At 43.1% G+C, this 15,047-nt stretch overlaps 1 protein-coding gene across 14 annotated transcripts in view; it reads left to right on the forward strand.

Moving 5' to 3' along the window:
* The window catches only part of TMEM266 (transmembrane protein 266), an 818,009-nt gene that overhangs the window by 242,556 nt on the left and 560,406 nt on the right, over positions 1-15,047 (forward strand). For 8 of the 14 annotated variants that reach the window (XM_069624431.1, XM_069624435.1, XM_069624430.1 and 5 more), the window contains one exon: positions 2,577-2,798. The exons of the other annotated variants lie outside the window; for them this stretch is intronic. In XM_069624431.1, coding sequence (XP_069480532.1) covers positions 2,577-2,798 — 222 coding nt within the window. The remainder of the gene's footprint in view (positions 1-2,576; positions 2,799-15,047) is intronic. 14 annotated transcript variants of the gene reach the window in all.

Below are 15,047 nucleotides of genomic sequence, written 5' to 3' on the forward strand. Positions count from 1 at the left end.
TAGCAGACCCCCACGTGCATACCCGGGCAACACCAGGTGGTACCGCTAGTATATATATATATATTTGTGAAAGTGTGTTTATATGTGCGGCGTTGGCCCCAGACCCATAACAGTTGGTGGGCTAATATTTTGGCCCAAGGTTGGCATATCAGTCTAGGTTGTACTGGTGATAGTGAAATGTGACCAACCCCACCCATTCGCCCTGCACAGGGTGGGTTCCGGCCCTGTGCTATCAGTATAGGCGGTTTCAGGAGATTGCCGATTTTGCGATTGTTGGCTCCAGCCCCACAACAGTTGGTGGGCTTACATTTTGGCATGCAGTTGGCATACCATTCTGGGGAGTACTGGCAATAATGAAATCTGACCAACCCCACCCGTTTGCCCTGCAAAGCGGTGGAGCGGGGTCCAGCCCTGTGCTATCATTGTAGGCGATTTCAGGAAATTGACGATTTTGTGATTTTTCAAGAATAGGAAGTTATGCCACAATAAAAACATACATAAGGCTATAGCAGACCCCACGTGCATACCCGGGCAACACCAGGTGGTACCTGTGAGAAACTTGAAGGTGTCACACCCGCTAGTGCCTGGGGATCTGTCATCCAGGTGGCCAGGACACAGCCATTGCTTTTGGATCCAGTTCCTTGGGGTGGACCGCTGCGGGAGGATTACCTGGATGGGGTCTTCGGGGAGTGGAAGTGGGACACCGGACGCCGAGATGCGGTATCCCCTTCCCTATAACACCTTTGCCCCATCCTACTAGGATACTTAGGGCTTCAACCCGCCCACCCCCTGTTTCTGACACAGACACTTTCTCACGGACAACTCACTGTGTGGGAAAACAGACTAACACCGGAGCGTATACCTGACATGTCCCAACACGATGGCCAGGCGAGGTCAGGCAATTACTGATCATTACATGCACCTGACTTTCATCACGCTTCCCCAAAGGCAGAGCACGATAGCACACTCTGAGCGAGGCAAAGCACATGAGGAAGCAGCAGTTCTAAGATGGCAGTTTAATACAAGGCGAAAGACAGCAAGACCCAAAAGTAATACAAAGAATGGGCCCTTGCCCTTTTCATCAAAAGACCATAACTTTCATGAGCCTGGGAGGGTAGAAAGCGTAAGACCTGAAATCAAAGCTGAAGACTCCTGCTTTGTGTGTCAGAGGTACCCGGGGCTCTCCTGTGTCGATAATCATGGCCGGGAGAAGCAGTTTCCACTGTGGTACTGTCCTTGGCTCCTACAACGAAGAAAAGCCAGTGAAGGCAGGACAGCCAGTGAGTTGGGGAGACTGATAACAACCCGGGCTGTCTGGAACCGAAGGTTGCAAGCGACAACATTGTATGAAGGAATTTGAAGAGGACAGTGCATGAAGCTTATGTGGCAAGTGATGAAAACATAATTAATGCACTAAATGAGTGACTGAACCTTGAAACGAAAATACATACCATGAACAGAGTGGTCTGGCACCATGTGTGTGCTCATTTGAAAGTCTCTGTTAGGTATTGTTACACTTCGGGCTTCCCTGCGGGCTTCTTCGCAGAATACGACTCCTTTACAAGCTCCTCTGTGGAGTAGATACAGGTTGCCATGGCGCCTGCACAAACTACGACAGAGTCTGTATCAGCTGACACGTCCTGTACGTGGAAGACGTACGGCAAGACACGCCCCCATACGGCTTTAAAACCACCGTCTTTCAAGGGGCTCGTTGCTGCTAATTAGCGTTACAAGATACAGCGGTTACGTCCGTTTACTCCGTGTTTCCTCTGCACGAATTCCTAATCTGCTTACCTGGTCCTGACCCTTGCCTGGCTTCCGGATTGGCTTTCTACTGACCGCTACGTTTCTGACCCGGACTTCTCCTGTTTTGGCTTGCCTCCTCCTTTAATCCTGTCGTGCTCGCCTGGCTTTTGACACGGAACGTTATTGGATTATTCTTCCTGCTTCCTGCTGCCTCTTGAGGTACCTCATCCCAGCTAGCTGTTACCAGACGCGGAACGACTTTGCCCTCCTTGCAGGTGACTCGCTATCAACCACCCGGAACTCTTCCATGCCTTATCTGGATGCGTGTGTGCTCAGGTACCTATTTGTAGTTGGCAACTCCATCTCTGCTATTGATTTCATTTCCCTACTGTCTTGATTGGATATTTTCCTTTTGCTGGATTTTGGGACACTGAGTGATCTACCCTGTCTCTTGTGAACTTGTCTTCAAGTGCATATAAACGCTTTGCTGATACTGCACCAACCCGGCACTAGGGCGACCCTTGTGCCGCTCGGGTTTATTTCCCTATACTAACATTCCTGTTTGTTGTTTTCTCCTATCGTTGTCTCCTGTTTCCTGGACTATTATCCATCCTCAAAATACCCATATTTCAGGTTGGTTGTCATTGGTTCAATACTTTAGGAAGTCTCTTTAGAATTCTTTCCACTCACTGTGGTTATTCATATTTTTGTAGATTCACCACGGGGAAGCTCCACTTCAATACTTACCTAGGTATGTTCTGTATTATACTGCTGTTCTGATTGCTTAGTTTATTCTCAACACTGTATAATATCTTTGTATTCTTTTGCAGCATTGGTATTGGCGGTGTGTGTTCTCCCCGCTCTTTTATTCAATTGACACCTCTATCTGTCCCAATCGAAACAGCAGAGAGGTACATTGTAGAAAAGAGCCCCTCTTTGAGGAAGCCTGAGTCTTGTACTCAGGGGAGCTGGGATAGAAGGCTGAATATTGATTCTTGTACAACCATCATCTCCAAGGTCACTCATCCACGTCTTGGGCCTACTTCAGAGTGGTGAGTAACAGGTATCCAAACCCAAAGGGGACAAATGTAAAGAGAAGCAATTGCAAAATCGAAGTAGTCCTGCAACAGGTCAAGCTAAACCCAATGCACATTTGAAATATCCTGTGATCATTGTGATAAAGAGATCTGAGCCGGACTGGTGGGGATCAAAAGGGAACGAACATTCTACTAAAGAGATCTGAACCTGACTGAGGGGGATCCGGGTGAATAGTGAATCACCTAAAGTGAATATTTGTAGAAATCCAAAGAGGAAAATGATTTAATGTTTTTGTTTGGTTGCATCAGGCTCTCTGAATGAAGAGACTTTGAGGATTAAAGAGACTTGCATACAGAAGGTACCGATGTTATGATTGAACTGTATCCTCATGCTAAAGAAGCCTGAGACTGTGCTACACCCACGTTAACCGCCTTGCCCAGTGCTAAAAACGTGGGGAAGAGAGGCCAACAGCCTGAACATCCTGACATATCATTTTGAACAGTTCTTTCTTTTTGTAACATTTCCCCCTATGCTGTTTGTATTTAGAGGTAGAGATTGGGAATAGGTTTTTTAGTATAGGCCCTTTTATTTTGACAAGAACCACTAGGACCGCATTATTATTATTTGACGGTCATAGCTTGCTCCCATCTGTAGATTTAGGTTTAGATAGGCGTTTATCATACCCTTGTTGAAGTTGAATAAACACCCTTGAACTGTGGTCACTTGTGTCTGTCTTACTATTGATGACATGCCTTCCTTACTTGTGGTGTCAGGGGTGGGATGTGACTCAATTGAAACAAATTGGGGAACCCTAAAATTTCAGAAGCTTAGCCATAGAGCCTCAGGCCCTTCTGTGCCCATGAAAGAATCAATAGGTTTTGATATTTGTATCAGAAGAGAAGCTACTATCACTCCAGGGAAAATAGGAATGATCCCCACAGACTTAGTTTTATTACCCCCTCTTGGGTGTTATATAAGATTGTCCCCAAAATCTGGCCTGGTCTGTACATTCGGTCTAGACGTTCTGGCAGGCGTCATAGATCGCGAATTGCAGGTAGACATAAAGGTTCTCTTACAGAACCATAGTGATATCCCATTTGGAGTATATTCCGGGGACAAAATTGCACAGGGAATTCTTGAGAAAGCTCTATTTCCTTGTTTTAAAGAGAGTGAATCGGGAGATACACAGAGAGGTACCTTAGGCTTTGAGGAAGCTGATGAAGCTTCTATGAATGAAGAAAAAAGGGAAGAAGAGTTTACTATTTTTCCTGACCTAGCCTTCGCTCAGCGAAACGATCCAGCCCTCGCTAAGGCCTTCTTGCAGGCAATTCCCAAAGGGAAGGATGCAGAAAAGGGACTCCTTTTTTCTTCTTAAAACAAGGATTACTGTATAGAAATGAAACATCCACAGAAGGCCTAAGAAAAACTCAGTTACTAATCCTCAAAACCCACCGAAAGATCGTTCTAGAGATTGCCCATTCTCATCTGACAGTCGGACACTTAGGGCAATTCAAAACCCAGGCCCATATCAGTGGGAAGTTTTACTGGCCAGTTATCCATGCTGATATAAAAAGCTTTATTCAGACATGTGAGATATGTCAAAGAACCAATACTCACATTTCCTTCCCTGCCCCTCTGAATCCTTTACCAATAATAGAAATCCCTTTCTCTAGGATTGGGATGAATATCATTAGACTTTGGAAACCTCTAGACTGGGTAACAATTATATACTTGTGATTGATGATTATGCAACCAGATACCCAGAGACATTTCCCATGCAGAACAACACCACCCAGCAAATTCTAAAACACCTATTACCATACTTCTCTAGAGTTGGCTTTCCTAAGGGAATCCTGATGGATCAAGAATCCAATTTCATGAGCAAGCTCATGGGTGAAGTCAAGGAGCTACTCCACATTTTCACCTTAAGAACTTCTGTCTACCACCCCAAACCGACGAACTGGTAGAAAGATTCTAAACTATAAAACTTATCCTGAGGAAATTGGTAGACAAGGATGGGAAGGACTGGGACTGTATGATTACCTGGGCACTATTTGCAGTGAAAAAAAACCCTCAGGCATCCACTGGATTCTCTCCTTATGAACTACTCTATGGTAGAGAACCTCACAATGCCCTATATCTGCTCCAGGAAACCTGGGAAGAAAGAGAAGAGGCACCCATTCCCTTTCACAACCTGCTACTCGACTGCGAGAGCATATGAGACTTGTTCGAGATCGAGTGTATACCCATATGGAAAAAGCGCAAGCACAACAAAAGTTCACTAATGACAAAAAAGTAAGTTTAAGATCTTTTTCCGTAGGACAAAAAGTATTGGTCATCTTACCTACTTCGGAAAACAAACGTGTCTCTAATTGGCACGGGCCATATGAAATATTGGAACGCACAAGAAACTGTACTTATAAGGTAGCCCAACCTGACAGGAAACAAAAGACCAATCTATACCACGTAAACCTCTTAAAAGAGTGGAAGGAATATCCTTTAGCCGCCAATGCCACGATATTATCTTGCTTGGTCCCAGAGGAAATAGATAACTTTGAATTAATTTGCTAAGAGCTATCTAATGTATTCTTGGAGAAACCAGGAAGAGTGAAATGTACATATCACTATATTAGGATGACTAAAGGAAAAGTGGTCCATCTCAAACCATATAGACTCCTGGAATCCCGTAAACAGATAGTAGTTGAGGAAGTAAACAAAATGTTAAGAGCGAATATCATCGAACCCTCTTCAAGCCCCTGGTCCTCCCCTACAGTATTGGTCTCAAAACCACACCATTCCTGGAGTTTTTGCATAGATTTCCACCAAGTTAATGCCATCTCAGATTTCAATGCTTATCCCATGTCACACATCGACAACTTAATTGATAAACTCGGGAATGTCACCTTTCTATCCACCTTGGACCTAACCAAGAGGTACTGGAAGGTCCAGTACATGGACCTGATAAGGACAAGACAGCCGTTTCGACACCACTGAGGCTGTTTCTGTTCAAAGTCCTCCCTTTTGGCTTACTTGGGCCCCCCGCCACTTTCCAACGACTCAAGGATAAAATATTACAGCCCTACTCCGATTTCTGTGGAGTTTATATTGACCATTTAGTCATTTATAGTAAAACCTGGGAAGACCACCTTTTCCATCTTTTTACTATTATGAGAGCCCTCACGGAAGCCAGCCTAGCTGGCAATCCATCCAAATGCAGGCAGGCCCAATCAGCCATGAAATGCCTCAGCTTCTTTGTAGGGAATGGTAGTGTCCAACCCCAATGCGAGAAAGTAAAGGCCGTCCTAGATAACCTTACACCTAAAACTAAGAGAGACCTTAGAGCATTCTTAGGGCTAATTGGGCATTACCGTAGGTTTATCCCTAATTTCTCGGACGGAACAGCCAAACTGAACAAACTTAAGAATGCTGAACCCCAGAAAATTCATTGGACCGACGAGGACGATGTGTGTTACAACAACCTAAAACAAACCCTGTGCCAGAACCTGATCCTAAAGGTAGTTGATTTCTCGAAAGAGTTTGTATTACAAACAGATGCCTCCCTTACAGGGCTAGGAGCAGTCTTGTCATGCATTTTCGATGGATTGGAACACCCCATCTTATTTACTAGTCACAAACTCTTCCCACGTGAAAACAATACTCTGTGTTAGAATTAGAGGCCCTTACCATTAAGTGGGCCAGCATACATGGGACTGCCTTACATCCAAAACACTGTGTCCTCCTTATGTTCAACTGCAGTTAATGTGGAAACCAACGCGTTATCTAGAAATAAAGGCAATATCACTTTAAGAAGAAATGGCTATGAAAACAGGACAAGGAGGCCCAAACATAGGAGAGAGAGCAGTAGGCAGGGAAAGCCCCCTGATGTATGAACGCCAAGGAGAGCTGGAGCTGAGTGCAGCCACAGAGCCTGCGGTACTCCGAGAAGCATGGAAGGCAATTTGGTGAGGCCGGAGGACCGGTGTAGCAGACAGCGGGAGAACCATTGACAGGACGGAATCAAAGGAGCCGTCCAAAGAGGTTGCGTGACCATAGAGGTGCTATGGTGGGCCTCGAGCACTCCTAACTATGCCAAAACCTGGATGATAGGAAGCGAGGAAAGCTTCCACCCGCTGCCGTTTGGGGACTGCAGCGGGCTACAGAGCAGCAGAGACCAGAGCAACCTATAAACCAAGAAGCAAAACCGAAGAGAGGAAATTGACCTACCCAAGTGAGAGCCGACTCCTGTAAAGTCGCCCGAGGCTGATGCATAAAGAGGGGTGTGCTGGAGGAGTGGGTAGCCGCCAGGAAGACAAGTAATTAAGCAAAGAGACTATGATTGTGATAGATGTACTAACAGAATAACGAGTGAGCAGAAACAGATATCTGAGGAGATATTCAAAAGCCTAGAGTAGGAAAAAGGTTGTGAAGTGTTAAGAAAGTTGAAACAGCTATCATGGGGGAAGAGAGAGAAAATCCCAAGAAGTGATTCCAAGGGAGACAATTGTAAAGAGTGGAGAGACCCCTGTAAGAAAAGTTGTGTAATCTATTGTGAGTTGAGAATACAAAGTGAAGCACACCACGAAAGAAGGAACTTGGTAAAGCCATCTCAGGAGGTGGGAAACTTTCAGAACTAATAAGTTAGACGAACAACACAGAGCAAAAGAAAAGTATTTAAGAGACTATATTCAAGAGAACAATAGTAAGGGTCATTTGCTCAGGAAAATATGACCCACAGTCATTTGGGAAGAGCTGCAGGAGCTCATGAAAGAGACATTTCAGTACCAGAGGAGATCATCAGAAGTAGTATTTTTGTGATACAAGAGACATTTAGATATTACACACTTGAATGAAACCAGAAGACCCTGGGAGAAGCTGCAAGACAAAAAGGTAAAGGGAGGGCCTCCAGAAGAGACAGATTCTTTTGGTCCCACTTTAGTTAGTATTATTAGTGGTAGGATCAGATAGGTTTAAGTTTGAACTGAGGACAATTTTGATTTTCGACTTCCTGACAACAGATGAGCACCTTAGTTTAATTTAGTTAGGTGGGGAATTCCCCTATAGCGATAGGGCCAGCTAGGGCTTTTCTATTATTTAAAATAAACACTTAAAAAAATGTCTGTGTTGTGTCTGACTCCTTCTTCCGACCTGCCACAATGGCCAGTGCCAAAACACCACATCACGATTAAACATAGTGTAAGATAAGATTATAAATCCTGGGGCTCAATACCAAGTGCCAGGTCTGAGCCCTGCAAACACCCCACATATTAAGCACTGCACTTGCTCATGAGTGATCAACGAAAGGGAAATTCAGATGTCATTTGCCACTTTCTCCAATAACAGAGACAATTTCAGGGTCTTATTACAATGTATCTTCATGCATAATCCAGGCATTATTATTATTATTATTTATTATTTAATTTAGTATTATACAATAATTTAACTGACTTGTAATACTAGCATCAATCACAGACCCAAATTCATCCATAAAATTAAAACAATAATTACAATCATAAATCCAATTTTAAAATTCATCAATCAAAAAGATTTCATACATTTTTCGCCACAGCAAAGTGATATAAATCATACACCCCTCATATTTGAGTGGCATATTTGCCACTTTAGAACAGTGTCCATAGTTCAAGGGCCTCAATGGAGGTAGTAAACCCCATAGAGGTCAAGGCTTTTGATCTCAAGCAGGCCATAGCATTACGTTCAGTCAGTAGATAACGAGTGGATTCCAGTTCTTGGTCTCCACAGAACCTACATAATCTGGCAACACTTTTCTCTTTGGACCAATGACCAGTGATTTCTAGAGATTTAACTGCATTAAATGTGATTCTTAGGTAATCCCATACCAAATGATTGCCAACAAAATTATTTATGTATCGTGGGATTGACAATCTTTCAAGAATGTATAGACAGTAGTCAAATGCTGGTGATTTAGTAGCCAGATTGACTATCCAAGGACTCTGTGTTCTAAGCCCTAAGTGCCATCCTTATATACCGCCTGTATAATAAAAAGGGTATTGCGGTTGAGATATTCGTAAACCGAGAGCTCCAAGTATTATATACACGGGATATGTGGCCCTATGTTGATGATTCCATGTAGGGTAAAGTAGTAGAAAAAGCCCATCAGTGAGTTTACATCAGCATTAGCCAACTTCCAATATAATGCAAGAGATGACAAGACTATTCGGCAAGTAATAGGTAGAATATCAAATTGTAAGTAAGGCATTTCAGTTGAAACATATGGTGGCAGTCTAAGAAGCCTCTTGAGAGGTAATACCTCAATTTGCCATACAGATTCCATCACTGTGTGAGCCCAAACCTCAGCGCCATAGCTGAGCATCGATGTAATTTTCATAAGGTATATCTTTTGGAGAGCCTCCACAGAGAATCCACCTTCCTTTATTGCAAATGAACAAAGAGCACCAGTAGCTTGGTGCAACGCAACTTCAATTTAGAGGCATGGTCATTGCTCTTCATGTTAGGATTAAAGACCACACCAAGGTATGTATACTGATTAACAGCTTCAATGTGAACTCCATTAAGGCACCAATTAATAGTTTTCCCTTGTTTATGGGAAGGCTTGAAAACCATGATCTTTGTCTTATCAGTGTTTTTTGAAATAATTGCTTGTTGTAAAGTATGTAGTGCTTCTGGAGTTTGCTGTAGACCCGATGGAGTAAGATCTAGTAAGACAATATCGGCTGTATACCCGAACCATTGGATAGCTCTGACACCTAATTTAGGGGGATTACATCTAGATTTATTGAGATTGCTCCCCAAATCGGAGAGATACAAGTTGAACAATGTTGCAGCCAACCTGCAGCCTTGCTTCAGGCCCGTTCTGGTTTTAATCCAGGTAGTAGTGCCGCCATTGTTCTCAAGCCTCACTTTAACTCGTGTGTCATGATGTAGTAAAATAATCATCTTTATCAGCCCTGGGGGGATCCCCCAGTGGTTACATTTCTCACATAGCTTGGCTCGGTTCACTGTGTCCAATGCCACACTATAGTAGACATACGCCACATAAACAGGACTATTTCTAATCAACCATGATTGCTGTACAATAGATGTCAGAGCCAGTACATTCACTGAAGTGGAGCAGCCTTTCTTAAAACCAGTCAGATTCCAAGGTATGATGTTAGCTGATTCAGCCCAATCTACTAAATCATTGAGTAAGATCTTAGCAAACAATTTCGCTGGGGCATCTAGCATAGCTAGCAAACGATAATTCCTTGGATCATCATAAGGTCCCTTTTTATGGACAGGTACCAGAATGCTATCATGCCATGATTTAGGGATAAGCTGAATGGCAGAAATGCTACAGAATAATTGATATAACACCTCTGACCATAGTTCTACATCCGTATTAATTAGAGCATTGCATAAGCCGTTGGGACCGGGAACCCTAAAAGATTTACTAGAAGAAATTATCCTAGTAATGTCATCTTTGCTCTTCGCAAGGGACCAGTCTCAGATCAGTAGTAGATAATCTACCGGTTCAGCCCTCTCAGATCCAATTGTTTCACTGATATGTTTAATCCAAGCATCTTCAGAAGCTCCATTAATAGGACCACAGTGAGTATTGCTTAAATTGACAATTTGCCAACATTTCCAAGGATCATTTGACATAGCGGAATACACCAGGTCCTTCCATTTTTGATGTTCACGGAATTGTCAATGTGCAGATAGCCGTTTAGCAGAAGTTGATCTAATGGATTTTCTAGTGGCAGCATGTTGTTTTTGATCGCCAACTAACATAGCCTCAACGATTGATGGAGCTCTTTCTTTTTTTTAATCAAAGGGTCAAATTTATGGCGATGATGATAGTTGCGCATACCCACAGTTCTACTGTTAGATTTTATAACAGGAAAGATGGCCTTAGTGATTCTCTCCACCGATGTTTCATACTCATCCAAAGCAAGCTCACAATGTGGCAGGGTATCAGTGCCAAGTGTCACCAAAAATCGACTAAACACTTCAGCCAGTTCTTTCCTTCCCAGCCAATAAGTAGTGCCTTAATTTCAACGGCAATCTTGGACAGCAGCCCTGTCACAAATATAGAAAACCGAGCTCATGGGTCAGTAGTTGGTACATTGGGGATCCCCGAAAACTGATCAAAGCATTGTTTCAGTCCCTTGAGAAAATAGGCCAGGTTATCCCCCTATTTCTTATTATCTTGGACCAACCTGTTTTCTTGAGGCACATTTTTAAGATTGTGCAGAGTAACCTGTCTGTGAAATCTTTGAATTCCTCCCTAGGAGCTTCTAGTAATGGCTAATTACTTTTCTACTTTTAATAAAGTCAGGGTGTTTGGATGAAGGCAACTCATAGCAGCTGATTGTGGACAGAACAAGTGGGATTTAAACAGCCAATAATGACATGTAATTCTTCTTGAATCTAACTAGCAGGTTCTGCATTTATTTTTGGGCAACCGTTGCACAGTATCAATTAGCGCGGTAGAGCCCCATGGTGTATCCACATTCACTAGTTTATTGCCTGCCCCAGGTACATATCTTAAGCGGTATGCTGCAGCGTCTGTTCCAGTGGTCATATTTGGGAACCCTTCAAAAGTTGCAGATGCCTTGCATGCAGGTAAGGTACCAAAGAGATTAGAAATTGCCATCTATCACCCAACACATCCATGGCTGAAAGCGATTGCGATGTATAACCTCCCGGTGATCGTGCAGATATCAATTGATTATATGTTGGTAGTTGACTGAGGGATGAACCTGAGCTCTACCTGCCAGTTGGGGGTGGTAAGGCAGATGCAAGTGTTTGGGATTGGTTTGGTGCCTGGTCAGTTTCATTATAGCAGATCCGTTATAGCAAGATTAAACGATTCTAACAAATTCCCTGGAATTTATTTGGTGGGCTGGATAACCTTTACTGCACTGGTAAAACAAGAATGTACTTTTATGGAAGTCTGTGCCACTATTTTGCAATGCCCCTGTGATTTATAGGACCAAGACACAACTAGACCCAACACGGCTCATTGATTGACTGATTTGATGTGCCAAGTTCGGAGCCTCCATTCTGATAACAAGCATACATGATTCCAATGCAGTCTCTCAAACTCAAACTGTACCAGGCCGGAGAACTGAATATAAGGCCTAGTTGCCTTAATCAGTACATTTTTCTAATTTTCATTTGAATTCACCTGCAATTGCATTTCAATCTACATTCTTTTAACCTGCGCTATATATGACTGCATTTTTCCTCCACACACTTGTTAATTGATCTACAGATCTACTGTGCATATTTCACGTTTGGCTAATCCGAGTTACAAATTGTTTGAAGTATCCAACACTGCCGTGGAAGAGCTAAGTGTATGCCAACATTCTGGATATCAGATCTAACAACGTTGAGCTGCATGTTCCTAAAAGGTCGAATTTGTTTTCCTCTCTTTTGTGGAAAACCCACTCCAAAAAATAACTATTTTTCACCATTCTCTTTCTACTTGAAGCATTAGGAGCGTGAGGATGTGACCAGAGCAGTTGCTTTCCAGATTTGATGAACTTTTATGGGCTAGATCCAAAACTACAGGGGAAAACATGTTCTCAATTTCCTATATAAAGTGTCATGTGACCGTAACTATATATGTGACAGATGACTTTTTAACTTGCAGAGTTTCACTGAATGTATACGTTTTTTTAGATTTTCAAAACAAAAACAGCTTTACGTGTATCAGCTGTTGTCAACAATATCATATTGTTATGCTATAAGATAGGCACGGTTTTTTAGCTGGAACACACTAGGCTGGAAACAGGGTTGGAGGGGGCTATCTAGGCTGTCCCTCTCTAACTCCTCTTTTTTAGCACCTCCTCCCTAACCAAGCATACCTGACCAAGGTGAGTCCCTAGCAATCGGTAACCCCAACAGTCTAGATTTTAAGGTCTTCCTTCAGCTTGTTGTGAGGACCTAAAGGCAAACGCCCTGTCTGTCTAAGCTCCCTCTGAGAATTTCTAAACTGCCCTACACTATCAATGATGTTAGTTCTATCTGGTGGTGTATGGATGTGCCGTCAGACCTTGAACGCACACTCTATCCCCTTTCTACTCTCCTCTCCTTACTCTCCTCTGTCCAACTCCGCCACCTTTCTCTGCTTCCTACGTCTCTCTCCTGTGAATCTCCCATGTCTCACTCCATCTACCACCTACCTCTGCCCTCTGATGTTACTGTCTTTCCTACCACTCTCCTGTCTCCACTCTACTACTACTGTGTCAGTATTACTCCTACTCTCCCCTTTCCACACAGACTACTCTCGCTGTACTACTACTCTCCCTTCTCTGCACTACACCCCTCTTCTTCCTCAAACTCGGGTATATAGTGCTCTGTTTACCCTTCGACTACACTCACTCTCTCTATCCTCACCCCTCCCCACTTCTGTCCTACACCCTTCTTATGGCACTCCACTCCTGTACCCCTCTCTACTAGCCTCACTGGGCTAACAAACACTGTGTAGCACTCTAACTACTACCCCCACTCCATTCTCCTGTCTCCCCTGCTATCTCTATCTTCCTTTCTCAGCTTCTATAGGCCCCCCTCCCCCTTTTCCTACACTACACTACACCCAACTAGTATCACTCTCTGGACAAATACCCAGTGGAGTAACTTTGCTGAAAATGTTGGGGGGGACATGACATCTGAAGAAAAGGTGCACCAGCCAAATGAATGGGGACACAATAGTGTGCCATGAAAGTTAGGGGGGGACAAACACCCCTGTTCCCCCCTAAAATTACGCCCATGAAAATACCTCACCTGTACTCTGCTCAAATTATTCCACCAACTCTCCATACTCCACTCCTCCATCCGTCCTCTGCCTGGTATCTTGGTCCATCTTCACTTCCTACGGCCTTACCAGAACAACCCACATTCTGCCTCTCCTTCTGTCTCCTTTCATACTGTGGTGGTCGAGGTTTTGTGCAACCTTTCCCCGTTCCATTGGATGCAATATTCACCTGGCTCTCTCCACTAATTGGTGCCTGTCTTTTGATTCTGTAGTTATAGTTATGTTTGACTACACATTGGCCAAAGAAAGAACAGTTTTTGAGATGCTAGTGCCGTTTGATGTAACACAAACCTTTCAAAAAATTTATATTTGCTCATTCACGTTCTTCTTCATATAAACACCAGGACTGGAAGACGTAATTTTACAAGGTAGGTGTGACTTCTTTAAACTTTACTTGAATCCTGTTTTTTATCTCCAAAGGAAAGTTACTTTTTTTACGCCAACTCCAATTGATGTATGTTAACAAAAAGCCAATTTCTGGGTGGATCGATCACAGTAAGGATTTCTTTAATGGCTTTTCTAAGGACCAATTTTCTTATTAACTCAGAGCAAGTGAACCTTAGATGAAAGATGGTTTCCTGCCGATAATATCACCAAGAATTGTGGTGTGAATTTGGAGGCTAGGATTTAAGCCATTTTTCACAAAGCTGCCCTTCATGATCAACTTACTTGTGGACATGATTCAGCTTCAAAATCCACGTTCAACACTCACCTTTATGCTTTGTTCAATTTATAGTATCTTTGCACTCGAGAAATTGTAGGAGCGGGAGACATTACACTTGCCTTAGGAAGCAGTAATAGAAGTTCTTCGGGTGAGGCACAGCATGCTCTGAGTAAACCAACCAACCTATCAGAGGGTGTCTGCACCAGTAAATTCAAATCTTCCTGGTGCTGCTTTGTTCTATGGGGACTGCTGGAAATGGACTAGGGAGCAGTTGACGGGAAAGTCGGGTGCATACAAGAAACTGGTGGAGTATAGGGCTTTGTGATAACGACACACTCTGTTATTCGGTTGCTTGTTCTTACTGTAGTCCTTCTGACATCTTGGAAGAATATCATCCTTATATATGTGATGCCTTCTTTCGCCAGTCCATATTACTGATTCATTAGGTATGTCTACATTCTCTTTTCGGTTGTATCAAAGAATGGCTGGATTTTGGGCTAACTTCCCTTCGTCATTTTCCCTTATCATCCAGTTTGACTTCCATTCATCTCCCACCTCCTAGCCCATTGCTGCATGACCATCATTCCAAACAAGTAATTGGGATCGGAGCCCCCACTCAAAAACAGAAAACGGCCAATTCTACATCTTCATCTTTCTGTGTATGTCTTCTTTTCCCTTCTGTTCATTTAGTTGGGGAGAACTATTTTTTTCTATTTATTCTGTCAGAACAATTCACAATTCCCACTTAATTTACTGTAAGTACATAATAAAATAAATAAACGGTTTCACATTTTTGTTATC

Source organism: Ambystoma mexicanum, chromosome 11 (assembly GCF_040938575.1).
Source record: "Ambystoma mexicanum isolate Mex_15411 chromosome 11, UKY_AmexF1_1, whole genome shotgun sequence".
NCBI classification, from domain to species: Eukaryota; Metazoa; Chordata; class Amphibia; order Caudata; family Ambystomatidae; genus Ambystoma; species Ambystoma mexicanum.